At 43.4% G+C, this 16,386-nt stretch overlaps 1 protein-coding gene across 5 annotated transcripts in view; it reads left to right on the forward strand.

Annotated features, from left to right (window-relative positions):
- ect2 (epithelial cell transforming 2) overlaps nucleotides 1-16,386 on the forward strand; it is an 82,038-nt gene that overhangs the window by 38,414 nt on the left and 27,238 nt on the right. For all 5 annotated transcript variants that reach the window (XR_010975977.1, XM_068042229.1, XM_068042231.1 and 2 more), the window contains exons 13-19: nucleotides 873-941; nucleotides 5,604-5,714; nucleotides 6,229-6,325; nucleotides 6,795-6,876; nucleotides 8,357-8,435; nucleotides 13,558-13,677; nucleotides 15,226-15,364. Coding sequence is in view for 4 of the 5 variants with exons in the window: in XM_068042229.1 (XP_067898330.1) it covers nucleotides 873-941; nucleotides 5,604-5,714; nucleotides 6,229-6,325; nucleotides 6,795-6,876; nucleotides 8,357-8,435; nucleotides 13,558-13,677; nucleotides 15,226-15,364 (697 nt within the window). In the remaining variant the exon portion in view is untranslated. The remainder of the gene's footprint in view (nucleotides 1-872; nucleotides 942-5,603; nucleotides 5,715-6,228; nucleotides 6,326-6,794; nucleotides 6,877-8,356; nucleotides 8,436-13,557; nucleotides 13,678-15,225; nucleotides 15,365-16,386) is intronic.

Below are 16,386 nucleotides of genomic sequence, written 5' to 3' on the forward strand. Positions count from 1 at the left end.
TCAGAAAAGGACTCTGTAAAGCACTGAACATTTTTATATTGGGTCATTCAACCCTTCCCATAAGCTAAGACATATTTTACACATCACTACAAAAGCTGGCAATAAAGGACTGAGCCCTATTCCGTCCTGCTTCATTAATCTATATATTAAAAAGACATCTGCCCAAAGAGGACCACTTTCCCCATTGGATCTAGATCCATCTGTAATCTATTATTGTATAAAGTCATTACACCTTCATATAATCTCATCTGCAGAGTTGTGGACAGTTTCTCCAAAGCCTTCATTCAAATTGTTGGTAAAAATGAAGAGCAGCAGTGTTCCATTAGTGACTGCTACAGCCATTTCCAGCCCACCCTCTTCCCCACCGGAACCATTGCCATTCATTTACTATCTGTGTACAGCAATGTAATCCATTTCATACCTAATCCCAGAATCTGCCTGCCCTTACTATGTGACTCAACCTTATTTTTGTAGCCTTTTGTGCAGCACTTTTTATAAAGCCAGGCTACATAATGATCAAGATTCCAACATCTGACACACGTGAAATCAATTGCATATTTTTCAACTATTGACCATAATATTTCATCCTCCAGTTTGAATCTTGATGACTTCAATGTCTGTTCTTGTATATGCAGTTCACTTTTGCGCTACTGATAAAGGAGTCGTCCATGTTGAGGGCTCTATATATCAAAATCAGGAAATTGCATCTGACCTGAATGAGGCTCCACTGAAAAGGATGCAAGGTCTAGTGACCTTGCCACATTTGCATGTAAATTTTAATGATGGGCAACTAATAAGGTTGTACTGAGATATTTAATGTAACTGCTTTTATAGCACTTCTGAATGGCAGTATATATTGTTTCTCCCTGTAGACTGATCTCGAAGAACTTATTGTGAACTGGTCAGAAAACCACAGTATAGGTGGCATAATCCAAAAATATGTAAGTATTGAAGTTACTTCTCAAGTAAACGTTCAGCTGTCACAGTGGCCTAGTGGGTAAAGGAGTGGGTTGGTGTTGCTGGAACATTATGGACTAGAAATCTCTGGTTTGATTCTTCAATCTATGCTATTTGACTTCAGAAAGGGATGCTGAATTTGACCCGATGCCACTTGTTTAGGGAAGGGAAACGTTACCAAGTTTCTTCTGACTGCCATCCAATTGTCAGGTGAAGACAGGATCAGACTTGGGTATGTTACCTAGGGTTAAATAGCTATTCAAGATGAGCTTGCAAGGCTTGCTTTATTTATGGAGAATGGTCAGCTGTGCAATATATTGAGAGATTGTGGACCATTTGTATGATTGCAATTCAGCAACTTTGGGAGGAGGGTGGGGGGGGAGAATTTTTTTTTTTTTAATTCATGTTTGTTTTTCATCTTTGTCTGCAACTTTGAAACAAAACATTGATTTTTGAGTTTTGCTTCCATCTCCCCTGACCCCTGTTATCTTGGAAAAGTAACTTGATTTTTGGGTTTGTGCTCAATTTGAGACCGTTAACTGTTGGGAATGGAATACCTTTTTTACCTAGCTTTTAATTTCTTGGTGAAGCTATTTGAATAAAACCATGCATTTGACAGCTAAACTTGATGACTGCACTGCAAGTGTCTGATTAGAAAGGCCTAAGTTACTTCCTGTTCCCTCTTCACTCCTTTCAAATTCAAAGTTTTATGCATGAGGGTATAGCAAATACTCCCCTCCTGTAGAAGTCAACAGATTAGCCGTTAATATTTTTAAATTCTGAAATTGGAGTTGTGAAAAAATGTTTTCACTGTGAAACTGGGTATGGGGCAATAAGGTTAAATCTCCACTGACAGGCACAGGATGTAACAAGACCACTGGATTTATCATTTTAAGACTTTCTCTATTTCTCCTCTTCCTGCCCATAACCTCTCAAAAAAAAAAACTAATCATAGTGGGATTGGAGAAGAGTTAGACTCTTCTACCTGGCAGTTCAAATCAGATGAGTGCAGTAGGATAGCTATTATGTTTCTGAACCCAGAGCCATATGATTGGCTCTTGACTGCCTTCTGAAATGGCCTAGCAAGTCATTAATTATCAAACTCTACACAAAACTATAATATAAAACAGGCATTGATCTCGGAACCGGACATTCCAAAGGCACACCCAGCTCAGTTAATCCTGCCAAGTCCTCCTTGCTAACATCTGGGGATGAGCCAAAATTGGGAGAGTTGTCCCACAGACCAGTCAAGTAATGGCCAAATGTGGTCATACTGACACATATTTATACCTTTTCATTCAAAATCCCAGACTTCTCCATTAACATCCCCGGGTATGACTTGGCCTACTGGCAGGACAGATGCACCAATGGCGGCAATACAGTGGTTATACAGTCAGGAGGAAGTAGTCCTGGGAGTCCTCTACATTCATCACAGAGCCGCCGCGATATTAAACGCAGCAACTCATTTAAATAGCCGGGGCAAACCGCCCACCCCAATGACATGGACGAGGCGGGCTGTCCATCCCCAGCAATGGCGTCCGCTGCCTTTAAGCAGGTGCTGACTTACTTTATTTGTAAAGGACTTTGAGCCCTACATTTCAATTTAGATATTTAAAGAGGTAATGAAATTTAAATACACTTAATTTGCCCCACCCCCCAATAACAATAGAACTAATTACTTGCCCTCCTTTTCCCCCTCACCCCCAAAACATTTAGCTTGTCCACCTGACCTCCCCGCAAGTATATAAACTTTACACTGTAACCTTTCCCACCATCCCCTACACCAATGATATTAGTTCTGACCCCCTGATTGGAGGGGTAGGGGGTCTGTAAAATTCAGCCCATTGATTCTGGACCCTATGTAGTATCTGGTCACATGTGGGCAGGGAAACCTCCTACTGAGAACCACCTGTCGCCTTTCCTCAGCTGATATAATTGGTGCTCTTTGATGTTGAACACCACTTGGAAGAAGCACTGAGGGTAGCAAGGGCACAGATGTTTGCTGGGTGGGGGAATTCAATGCCCTTCAAGAGTGATTTGGTAGCACCAGTACTGTCAGGGTCCTGAAGGGCACTGGCCAGACTGAGTCTGGCAGGTGGTGACGGAACCAACACGCAAAACCAACTTCATCTCGTCGTTGGCAATCTATTTGTCACAGATGCATCTGTTCATGACCGTATTGGTAGTGACCACCACACGGTCTTTGTGGTAACAAAGTCCTGTCTTCACACTGAAGGCCTCTAATGTGTTGTGTGGCACTATCACCATGCTAAATGGGATAGATTCAGAACAGATCCAGCAGCTCAAAACTGAGCATCCATGAGGTGCTGTGGGCCATCAGCAGCAGGATTGTATTCAATCAGAACATGTAATCCCATGGTCCAGCATATCACTCGCTGTTCCATTACCATTAAGCCAGGGCATCCACCCTGAGTGTAGAAGAGCATGCTGGGAGCAGCATCAGGTGTAATTAAAAATGAGGTACCAACCTGGTGATGCTCCAGTACAGAACACATACATGTTAAACAGTTGAAGCAGCATGCTGTTGACAGCTAAGCGATTTTTCCCTCAACCAATGGATTAGATCAAACTCTGCAGTCCTCTCAAATCCAGTTACGAATGATCGTAGACAAATAAACAACTAACATGAGGGATTAGCTCCATGAACATTCCCACCTTCAGTGATGGCGTAGCCCAGCACGTGAGTACAAAAGACAAAGCTGAAGCATTTGCGATCATCTTCAGCCAGAAGTGCCGAGTGGATGATCCATCTGTGCCTCTTCCTTAGGTCATCGGATTCACAGATGCCAGTCTTCACCCAAATTGTTCTTTCCACATGATGCCAAGAAATGGCTGAGTGGACTGGATACAGCAAAGGCTATGGTCCCCAGCTGTAATGCTGAAGACTTGTACTATGAAACTAGCCACACCTCTAGCCAGGCTGTTCAGTACAGCTACAATGCTGGCATCTAGCCAACGATGTGGAAAATTGCCCAAGTATGACATTTCCAGAAAGAGCAGGACAAATCCAATCTGGCCAATTATCACCTCATCAGTCTACTTTCAATCATCAGCAAAGTGATGGAAAGTATCATTGACAGTGCTATCAAACACTTATCCACCAATAACCTGAACACTGATCCTCAGTTTGAATTCTGCCAGGACCACTTGGCTTCAGATCTTGCTACCGTCTTGGTCCAAACATGGGCTAAAGATCTGAATGTTAGACGTAAGGTGAGAGTGACTGCCCTTGTCATCAAGACGATATTGAGGAACCCCAGTAAAATTGACATCAGTGGGAATTGGGGTGGGGGGCAGCTCTCCACTGGTTGGAATTATACCGAACACAAAAGATGGCTGTGGTTGTTGGATACCAATCATCTCTGCTACAGGAGTTCCTCAGGGCGGTGTCCTTGCCCAACTATCTTTAGCTGCTTCATCAATGACGTTCCCTCCGTCATGAGGTCAGAGGTGGGGATGTTTTGCTGATTGCAGTGTGTTCAGTTCTATTTGTAACTCCTCAGCTAATGAAGCAATCTGTATCTGTCTGCAGCAGAACTTGGGCAACATTCAGGCTGGGGCTAAGTGGCAAGTAAAATTCGTGCCATTCAAGTGCCGAGCAATGATTAGCTCCAACAAGAGAGATAAGCCTCTCCATGACATTTAATGGTGTTATTGTCATTGAATCCCTTAGATAAACTTATTGGTCACTATTACCAAAAACTTAACTGGACCAGCCACACACACATTGTGGTTGCAAGCGTAGATCAGAGGGTGGCTATTCTGCAGCGAGTAACTCTCCTTCTGACTGCCCAAAGTCTGTTCTCCATCTACAAGGCATAAGTCGGGAATGGAATAATCTCCCCTTGCCTGGATAAGTGGAGCTCCAACAACATTCAAGCCAAAGCAGTCTGCTTGATTGGCACCCCATCTACTACATTAAATATTTTGATCCCTCCCCCACTGGCGCACTATGGTAGCAGTGTAATGCACTGCAGCAACTCGCCAAGGCTTCTTCGACAGCACCTGCCAAACCCGCAACCTCTACCACCTAGAAGAGCAAGGGTAGCAGATGCATCTGGACACCACCGCCTGCATGTTCCCTTCCAAGTTGCACAGCATCCTGACTTGGAAATATATTGCAGTTGTTTAATTGTTGCAGGGACAAAATCCTAGAACTCCCTACTCATAGCACTGTGGATGTACCTATGCCACACTAACTGCAGCGGTTCAAGAAGGGTGCTCACTGCCATTCTGGGCAATTGGACATTGTAAGTAAATGCTGGCCTTGCCAGTGACTCCCTCATCCCAAGTTACTTTTTGTTTTAAACTGTGTAAGTAAATGTTTTTTGGCCGCATTCTTGGTGTCCTGGCTTAAATAGTTTCTCTTGGAACTACAGATGGTAAACCAGGTAATGATAAACTTGGTTAAATTCTGAAGGACTCATTGGCCCAAATATTTCTGGAGATGTATGGTCACCAGGTACCCTGAAGTATTTAATCACAAGGTTTCAAAATGGGCCTTCATTGCAAAAACTAAAGCCCCCTGTGCCTAGAGGAACGCTTTCACTCACAAAATGAAATAACGTAGCTATTTATTTTGCATTGATGCAATGGATGTAAATTCACAACTTAATTTTTTTCAGTCAAAGGACTTGGTGAAAACCTATCCACCGTTTGTGAACTTCTTTGAAATGAGCAAAGACACTATTGGGAAGTGTGAAAGACAAAAACCAAGGTTTCATGCCTTCTTGAAGGTATGGGTTTTATTTGAAGCATTTGCATATCCTGTTTTTCTAATTCTCTTTCTGTAAGGTACTGATCTTACACTCTCTTGAAACCACTGACCATGGATTTAATTAGTATTTAAGTTGGCTAGCTTCATACACGTATCCATACTTAAGACTGCTATGAAAGTAATGCTTATTTTTGTACATTGTAACAAAATTCAAAAGTTTCGCCTGATGAAACCTTTCAAAATGGTTGCTGGGTAACATGGCTGGAATGAAAGTTTTCATCTAATTCATTTTCCATCCTCTGCTGAAAGATGCTTACCCCCTCTCCCATAGGCTTGGCACCTCTGCAACACAGCTGAGAAGAACGTGGCACCACAGGTCATGTGTGCCACTTCATGGCCTTGGTGAAGTTGAAGTTTTTAAATGAAACCCATTTTGGCTTCTGAGGTTTTGACCTTGGTTAGTCAAGCAATTACTAATGAGAAATGTAATAATACTGATGAAATAAAGTTTCATTCCCTTATTTTCTCGACAGATTAATCAAGTTAAACCTGAATGTGGTCGCCAGAGCCTGGCTGAGCTGCTTATTCGTCCTGTACAGAGGTTGCCAAGTGTTGCCTTGCTGTTGAATGGTACTATGAATCTTCCAAATGCTTGTAGAACATTTAGGAATGCACATAAAATAATCTGTTACCAAGACTTTAAATTAACACCATATCTATCAAAATCCATGTGCAATTAGACCAAAGAAGACCATCAGCATATATTCTGTAAATTTCTTGAACATTTGCTTTGAGCAATAATTATGCAATGTACAGATATCTCAGCAAAGATATAATTTGAAAGTTGAGATATCATGCACACATTTTAATTACTTTCTAAGCATGCTCTAATGCCACTGAAAAGACCGAGACCTTTGCACTTCACTTCAGTCATCTTTAAAATGTTGAGTCAGATTTTCTGGGAAAGACTAATATGGATAGTGTCACATTAAAAGTTAACCTGTGACACTGACTTCTGCTAAGTCTTAACATCACTTGAATAAAACTTTAATTTTACATTCATAATTGTAAATGGCCAAATTGTTTATCTTTTGTTTAGACCTTCGGAAGCATACTGCAGATGACAATCCTGACAAAGTCAGTTTGGAAAATGCTATTGAGTTACTAAAAGAAGTCATGACGTAAGTTCTGATTTTTTTTTTTTTTGGTATTTGTGTTTTGGGCCTTAATGCAGGATAGTCAACTGATCAGGGCAGTGTCCAGAATTTTCAATACAGTTTTGTTCAAATGGGTGTAATATGTTCTTGAATTCTACAAAATGGGTGATTAAAAAGCTGTTACACTTTTTTCATGTTCACATTCCTGTTCTCACTTCAAACACCTGCTCAATAGTAATTGAGGATTTTAAAAATATATCTTGCGCTCACCATCTTGCATTCTCTTGCTGCTTTTTCTGGTATTCACTTGTGCGCTCAAACACACTTCCTGCTTCTTACATGCTTGCCCTTTTTCCCCTGGCGCATATGTGCTTTCGTTCACTTGGTATATGCATTCACTCTTGAGTTCTCTTTTCCTTCCCCATGCCCCAAACCCATGATCCTGCTTTCCCCTGAACCAAAACAGTAAAGATTAAAATTGTGCAGGCCTTCTGGTTCTGAGAGTTTTTTTTCTTTTTTTTTTATACTGATGAAATCAGCTGTCACCAAGCTACAAGCAAATGCTTTAGATCAAAAGTGAAATTGGAAGACTGGGTAAAATTATTTTGCAGTATATGAGGACTCACATTTATAGGCACCTTTCATGAACTCCAAGATACCCAAAGCACTTTACAGTCCATTTTTGAAATCTTGTCGGTTTCTTTTAGTTGGCAAATGTAGCAATCAACTTGTGCACAATACTGCCATCATCAGCAATGAGGTGAACAGCTAGTTGATCTGTTTTGGTGGTGGTGACACTGGGAGGACTCTCTGCTCTTTTAAGTAGTGTCATTGCGTTTGCATCCACCCCAAACAGATAGATGTGGCATTAATTTAAAGCCTGATCCAAAAGGCGACTGTAGCATTTAGATTGTAGATTCTGGGGTGAGAGTGCCACCTCTAAGCCAACTTGATAACTTAAAGAAGGAATTGATAAAAGGTTGAAGAGAGTTAATGTACATCCTCCGCATTGTCTTTTATTCAGTGTAGCTTGTACATCGATAATGCTGTTTAGTGCATAGAGAAGATGAAGCACTTCCTGTGACAAATAGAAGCTGACTGATATTTTGGGCTTTTGCGAAACTCTTATTTTTGAAATTGTGATAGTAATTGGGTCAAATCCTAAAACCGGAAGCTGTAAAAATACTTCAGAGCGATTGGTTCTGTTGAAGACTACATGCTAATCAGAAAGTGTTAGCCAAAACATTTCACTGCATGCAACATATGAAAAAGCCCTGTCCATTTTGATCAGTGTTCTGAAAGTATGAACATAATGAACCATACATTTTTTATTCATCTATCTTCACATAAAAATAATTCATCTTTACATAGAGAAATTTTCCGCATAGCCAGGTATCAATATTTCTTTCACATTCTTTTCTGTAATTATTTGCAGTTCCATATTCATTCAAATTTTCTGATCCCTGTTTTGTTTTATGTAAAACTTTTTGCCATTGCTTTTTAGGCATATCAATGAAGATAAAAGGAAAACTGAAGGTCAACGACAAATCTTTGATGTTGTCTATGAAGTAGATGGTTGTCCTGTAAGTAATTAAGTTGTTCAAGATGGCTCCTGGGCTGGAAGCTCCCTAGGAAGCTCCCTTGCTGTTCAACTCTATCCATGGCCATCTGCTCCCATCCCTAACGTTTTCTCCCCCAATCTGCCCTCTTAAACTGTTTAAACTCCCCTGGCTCTTTAAATCAGTTCATTTTAGCCCTATCTAAAGGCTAACAGTCAGTTTAGTGTATGTTACCTGGGCCCACTGCCCTCCCCCAGCCACACCTGCTCTTTGTTTTCTCAATGAAATTGATCCGGATGAAACTGACGAGCACAGCTGCCGATACTTCAATCTCCGATCCTGCTGTCTTCACAGTCCAGAGTGTCTGCAGCCACGGCATGCGGTAAGTCCATTGAGGTGAAGAAGGAGCTGCGGGACCCGAGAGAAGTCCTGTGAAAAGGTGCCCCGAACACCCAAAACATCCACGAACGGCCCCCCCGGCCGCAACTTCAAAGCGCCCGCGGGAGATGGCTCGGAGAGCATCTGCAGCGCACTGTCGGCAATGCTGCATGCCTTTATTTAAACCACTGCAAAAAAAAACCCTTAGCAAATGTAATCACCTCTAAGTCTGCCAAATGATGCTTCACCTCCCGAAGGACGTGGATGAGCTTTCCGGACGTCGATGGTGGGCACTGAGGAAATGGCTTATTACCTGCACCAGATTCCACCCCCCCCCACCCCCATCCCCTTCCCTGCTCCACCCTCTCAGCTCACCCCCTCACAACCCCGTCCCAGCCCGCCCCCCCCCCCTTGCACCATCTTCACCCCGCACCCCCTTCCCCTGCACCCCTCCCTCTACCCCTCCCCCTTGCATCCCCTCCTCCCACCGGCACCATCCTACACCTGTGTAGGGGCCCCAACAACCCCACTGCCTTGTGGGCGTCTCGGGAGAGACCAAGGCTAAGGGAGTAAACCCTAACAGAAAATCCGGAGCGGAACCCCGTAGGCGGTCATGTGTCACCTTTGGCATGTTTCCGGCAGTTCCTGCAGCCATACTGGTGCCAAACGTCGTGTCCTGCACTCCTTTGGACCCCACCAGAAAGGCCGAGAGGGGGGTTTTGACGACTGGGCAACTCTCAACCTCCATAAATTTGCCCAGGCATGCGCCATGGAGAGGTCACTCCATAGTTGCCTCACAGCGACTAAAACAACACGGAAGGCAGCAGTTACGGGTTATAAGTCCAGATAAATTGGCGTAGAAACTGGGCGCCACGGGTTGCCTTTGTCGGTGGGAGAGGTCATTGCACCTCACTGGACAGCTACCGCCCGCCTCAAACCGGGCAGCCCCCGGTCAATAGGTTCTGTCCCGCCACAGTCTGCCTGCTTCAATGGGTGCTTGGAGCTCAGGGTCATTGCCCGAAAGGTGGACTGATACACCGCACCAAACAACATGAAAAAAGGAAAGAAGGTACCAGCCCTTCGCTTTGCAAGCTGGAACGTCAGAACTATGTGTCCTGGCCTGTCGGAAGACCTTACACAAATCAACGATTCTCGGAAGACCGCCATCATTAACAACGAGCTCAGTAGATTCAATGTGGACATTGCAGCACTTCAGGAGACTCGCCTCCCCGCGAGTGGATCTCTAGCAGAGCAAGACTACACCTTCTTCTGGCAGGGCAGGGATCCTGAAGAACCAAGACAGCATGGAGTGGGCTTCGCCATCAGAAACTCCTTGCTCAGCATGATAGAGCCTCCCTCAAATGGCTCGGAACGCATACTGTCCATCCGACTGCTCACCACCTCTGGTCCAGTACACCTACTCAGCATCTATGCTCCAACACTCTGCTCCGCACCTGAAGCTAAAGACCAGTTCTATGAACAACTCCATAACATCATTAGCAGCATCCCCAACACCGAACACCTATTCCTGCTGGGGGACTTTAATGCCAGGGTTGGGGCCGACCATGACTCATGGCCCTCCTGCCTTGGGCGCTATGGCGTTGGAAGGATGAATGAGAACGGGCAGAGACTGCTTGAGTTGTGTACCTATCATAACCTCTGCATCACCAACTCGTTCTTTCACACTAAACCCTGTCACCAGGTTTCATGGAGGCACCCAAGATCACGTCGTTGGCACCAGCTAGACCTCATTGTCACAAGGCGAGCCGCCTTAAACAGTGTTCAAATCACACGCAGCTTCCACAGTGCGGACTGCGACACCGACCACTCCTGGTGTGCAGCAAGGTTAGACTCAGACCAAAGAAGTTGCATCATTCCAAGCAGAAGGGCCACCCGCGCATCAACACGAGCAGAATTTCTCACCCACAGCTGTTACAAAAATTTCTAAATTCACTTGTAACAGCCCTTCAAAACACTCCCACAGGGGATGCTGAGACCAAGTGGGCCCACATCAGAGACGCCATCTATGAGTCAGCTTTGACCACCTACGGCAAAAGTGCGAAGAGAAATGCAGACTGGTTTCAATCTCATAATGAAGAGCTGGAACCTGTCATAGCCGCTAAGCGCATTGCACTTTTGAACTACAAGAAAGCCCCCAGCGATTTAACATCCGCAGCACTTAAAGCAGCCAGAAGTACTGCACAAAGAACAGCTAGGCGTTGCGCAAACGACTACTGGCAACACCTATGCAGTCATATTCAGCTGGCCTCAGACACCGGAAACATCAGAGGAATGTATGATGGCATGAAGAGAGCTCTTGGGCCAACCATCAAGAAGATCACCCCCCTCAAATCTAAATCGGGGGACATAATCACTGACCAACGCAAACAGATGGACCGCTGGGTTGAGCACTACCTAGAACTGTACTCCAGGGAGAATGCTGTCACTGAGACTGCCCTCAATGCAGCCCAGCCTCTACCAGTCATGGATGAGCTGGACATACAGCCAACCAAATCGGAACTCAGTGATGCCATTGATTCCCTAGCCAGCGGAAAAGCCCCTGGGAAGGACAGCATTACCCCTGAAATAATCAAGAGTGCCAAGCCTGCTATACTCTCAGCACTACATGAACTGCTATGCCTGTGCTGGGACGAGGGAGCAGTACCCCAGGACATGCGCGATGCCAACATCATCACCCTCTATAAAAACAAAGGTGACCGCGGTGACTGCAACAACTACCGTGGAATCTCCCTGCTCAGCATAGTGGGGAAAGTCTTTGCTCGAGTCGCTCTGAACAGGCTCCAGAAGCTGGCCGAGCGCGTCTACCCTGAGGCACAGTGTGGCTTTCGTGCAGAGAGATCGACTATTGACATGCTGTTCTCCCTTCGTCAGATACAGGAGAAATGCCGTGAACAACAGATGCCCCTCTACATTGCTTTCATTGATCTCACCAAAGCCTTTGACCTCGTCAGCAGACGTGGTCTCTTCAGACTACTAGAAAAGATCAGATGTCCACCAAAGCTACTAAGTATCATCACCTCATTCCATGACAATATGAAAGGCACAATTCAACATGGTGGCTCCTCATCAGAGCCCTTTCCTATCCTGAGTGGTGTGAAACAGGGCTGTGTTCTCGCACCCACACTTTTTGGGATTTTCTTCTCCCTGCTGCTTTCACATGCGTTCAAATCCTCTGAAGAAGGAATTTTCCTCCACACAAGATCAGGGGGCAGGTTGTTCAACCTTGCCCGTCTAAGAGCGAAGTCCAAAGTACGGAAAGTCCTCATCAGAGAACTCCTCTTTGCTGACGATGCTGCTTTAACATCTCACACTGAAGAATGCCTGCAGAGTCTCATCGACAGGTTTGCGTCTGCCTGCAATGAATTTGGCCTAACCATCAGCCTCAAGAAAACGAACATCATGGGGCAGGATGTCAGAAATGCTCCATCCATCAATATTGGCGACCACGCTCTGGAAGTGGTTCAAGAGTTCACCTACCTAGGCTCAACTATCACCAGTAACCTGTCTCTAGATGCAGAAATCAACAAGCGCATGGGTAAGGCTTCCACTGCTATGTCCAGACTGGCCAAGAGAGTGTGGGAAAATGGCGCACTGACACGGAACACAAAAGTCCGAGTGTATCAGGCCTGTGTCCTCAGTACCTTGCTCTACGGCAGCGAGGCCTGGACAACGTATGCCAGCCAAGAGCGACGTCTCAATTCATTCCATCTTCGCTGCCTTCGGAGAATACTTGGCATCAGGTGGCAGGACTATATCTCCAACACAGAAGTCCTTGAAGCGGCCAACACCCCCAGCTTATACACACTACTGAGTCAGCGGCGCTTGAGATGGCTTGGCCATGTGAGCCGCATGGAAGATGGCAGGATCCCCAAAGACACATTGTACAGCGAGCTCGCCACTGGTATCAGACCCACCGGCCGTCCATGTCTCCGTTATAAAGACGTCTGCAAACGCGACATGAAATCGTGTGACATTGATCACAAGTCGTGGGAGTCAGTTGCCAGCATTCGCCAAAGCTGGCGGGCAGCCATAAAGACAGGGCTAAATTGTGGCGAGTCGAAGAGACTTAGTAGTTGGCAGGAAAAAAGACAGAGGCGCAAGGGGAGAGCCAACTGTGCAACAGCCCCAACAAACAAATTTCTCTGCAGCACCTGTGGAAGAGCCTGTCACTCCAGAATTGGCCTTTATAGCCACTCCAGGCGTTGCTTCACAAACCACTGACCACCTCCAGGCGCGTATCCATTGTCTCTCGAGATAAGGAGGCCCAAAAGAAAGAATTAAGTTGTTAGCACATAACTACAAGTACATCTAGTTTTTGGATCTACTGAAACATTTGGGATATAATCAGTTATGCTTCTAATTTTGTATAATTTCCTGCAATTTTCCTCATCAAAAAAAAAACTAGTGAACTCAGGAACTTTATACAGTGGTAGATCCAGGGATTATGGACAGAGCTTACACTTGTAACTGCTTTGTGATAGTGGAAATAGTTCACAATGTGTCACCATGTAATTTCATGTACAGTAGTCAACCATTTCAAAATCGTCAACTCCTGATGTCCCAATTCACAAAAATGACTGAAATTTGTGCCTTTTTATTCCCTTAATTTGTCCCCTCCTGATGCTTGTGTGTGAAATGGTTACTTGATGTTTTACATCTTTTGAAATTGTAATTGGACTTTCTTAATGCAAGCTTTTGAAGAATAGCCTTGTTCTCCATATCAAATTTCTTGTTGACTTTTATGTAGGCCAACTTGTTATCATCGCACCGGAACCTTGTCCAACGAGTAGAAACCATTGCACTGGATGATGACTTGTGTGACAGAGGTGAACAGGTCACTTTGTTCTTGTTCAATGACTGCCTGGAGGTAAGAGTATATTTGAGTTTTGAGAAAGCAGTGTAACTGACTAAGCAGAATTCTACTTGTAACCATCATTGTGCTATAAATATATACATGTAGATTTACTTGCAAAATAAATTTCTCCGTGTCTGGAAGATTGTGTTGAAAGGATAATGGTCTATTCCAAACCTCAAAAGGGCGAGTTAAAACTTGATCAAAAGGCCAAAGATTTTGGTAATGTTGATAACTTCCTGGATCCAATGGGTGCCATCCATTTCATGGTATAAAGTATGTAGCTCAAGATTCTGCGGAGACGATCACTTCATTCCTTTGCAGTATGAGTCATTTTTGAAGATTCAGAAGAATGACTGTAATGTTAAACTTGTTTGAATTGTCTTGCACCTGAAACCATTTTACACTTGACCTCCACACTCTTCACTATGAAGAAGCTTGTAGGATAAAAACCATAAAAAATGGTTACGTACAGGTATTACTTTTTTTTGAGTTGCCTTCCTTATTTTCAGAGCTGCTCCTGTAAAACACTGGATTACATTTTACTGCAGACCCACAAAATAGTCATGAATTAAATATTAGCCAAATGTCTGAAAAGATGAAGATCATTTTGTATTTGATCCAGTCAGATTCCATGGGTTTAATTCCAAAATCTGCAACAGGCATTGGGTATAGTTCTGCTTTTCGGGTGCAATTGGGCTATTGTGACCCAAGTGCATTGGTTAGGCTGCAGTTAAAGTTTCTGCTAAAATTAAATTGCAGAATCAAAACTTTAAATCTTCAACGAACCACCTCAGTCAGACAGCGAAATGGAATGTAATAGTTTTCTTTCTTTTCCATTATCTGATAGTTTTATTGCTGCAGCTGAAAATGGGTTTACCACCAAAAAAATAAGCATTTCTAACAAGGGTATCCAGACCTCCCTCTGTGAGTGATCTGAGTTGAAATCATTAATACAGCTTTTAGAAACTATTTTGATGCATTTAACAGTTTCATTGGTGTAAAAGAATCAATTTCTTAGTAAGTTTAAATATTTTTGATAAAACAACTTTTAAAAACGTGCTGACTAGTGCCTGTGTGCCTACGTAAATGCACGCAATTTGGAAAACTTTTCAGAGCCAGTGCAATTGGAGGAATCTTGCAATAATGACCTGGGACATGGCCAGTTTATGATCCATGTGAATTGAATCCGCATAAGAGATAACTGAAAACGTGAATGTAAGTGGTTTTAGGTGTAACTTACTTGTGTTTAAAATTCATTTTTTTTTGTGTGGGGGGTTTGGCTGATTTATTCCTGATGTAAATGAGCAGAAAATCTACCCTAATCTTATTGGGTGTAAGTTTTCAAGTTTAAAAGTTAGAGTAGTTAGTAAAACAAAAATCAGTTCATTTTGTTATGCCATATTGAACACTTTAAAATGCCCAGGTTTGTATGCTCCACTATTTTATATTTCAAGGTACTAGTTAAATTACCTTTTGCAGCCATGAAACTTTATGTAAAACAACCATTATATCCTTTGCTTGTGTCTTTACACATTTGATATTGGCAAAATTTCTTTACAGATTGCAAGAAAGCGCCATAAAGTAATTAGCTCTTTCAAGAGTCCTCATGGTCAAACACGACCGCCTGCCTCTCTCAAACACATTGTGCTGATGCCTCTTTCCCAGATAAAGAGAGTATTGGATATAAAGGAGACTGAAGGTCAGTATAGTTATTAGTTTGAACTAAATTTTTTAATGTATGTTCAAATAATATTTTTATTTCACCTTTGTTCCTTGTCTCTCTGCACAATAAGAATTTTCCTTGTTGATAAAGTCCGCATTTCTTCAAATTTTAGATGTAAGTGTTTAACAATCTTCAGTACATTTATTTTGCCTGTACCATACTAAGTATACTTGTTGGTCACCTCCTTGTTTCCTCCTTTTGTTATTTTGTCACAGTAAAGGGAACATTTATGCTTTTTCTTAATCTTCTTTAAAAAAGCGTCTCTTCGGGTGGCCTTGTGGTAGAACTTGCTAAACTTTGGAGTGGAAAATGACCTGGTTGCATTCCTGGACACTCTTTTTGGCAGCAGTTGACTACAATTAGCTTTTGGTCAGGGAAAGGAAAACCATTGGGTCACAACAAGATTGGACTTGGCTATAATCTTCCTCAATGTTGAATAATCCACCAATACTTGCTGTCTAGGTTCATTACTAGTAGTTGGGCCAAAACTGCATTAAAGTATGAACTTTTAAATTATCAAGCTATTCATAGAAATTAGAATTAGAACATTACAGCGCAGTACAGGCCCTTCGGCCCTCGATGTTGCGCCGACCTGTGAAACCATCTGACCTACACTATTCCATTTTCATCCATATGTCTATCCAATGACCACTTAAATGCCCTTAAAGTTGGAGAATCTACTACTGCTGCAGGCGGGGCGTTCCACGCCCTTACTACTCTGAGTAAAGAAACTACCTCTCACATCTGTCCTATATCTATCACCCCTCAACTTGAAGCTATGTCCCCTCGTGTTTGCCATCACCATCCGAGGAAAAAGACGCTCACTATCCACCCTATCTAACCCTCTGATTATCTTATATGTCTCTATTAAGTCACCTCTCCTCCTCCTTCTCTCCAACGAAAACAACCTCAAGTCCCTCAGCCTTTCCTCGTAAGACCTTCCCTCCATACCAGGCAACATCCTAGTAAATCTCCTCTGCACCCTTTCCATAGCTTCC

Source organism: Heterodontus francisci, chromosome 11 (assembly GCF_036365525.1).
Source record: "Heterodontus francisci isolate sHetFra1 chromosome 11, sHetFra1.hap1, whole genome shotgun sequence".
NCBI lineage: Eukaryota > Metazoa > Chordata > Chondrichthyes > Heterodontiformes > Heterodontidae > Heterodontus > Heterodontus francisci.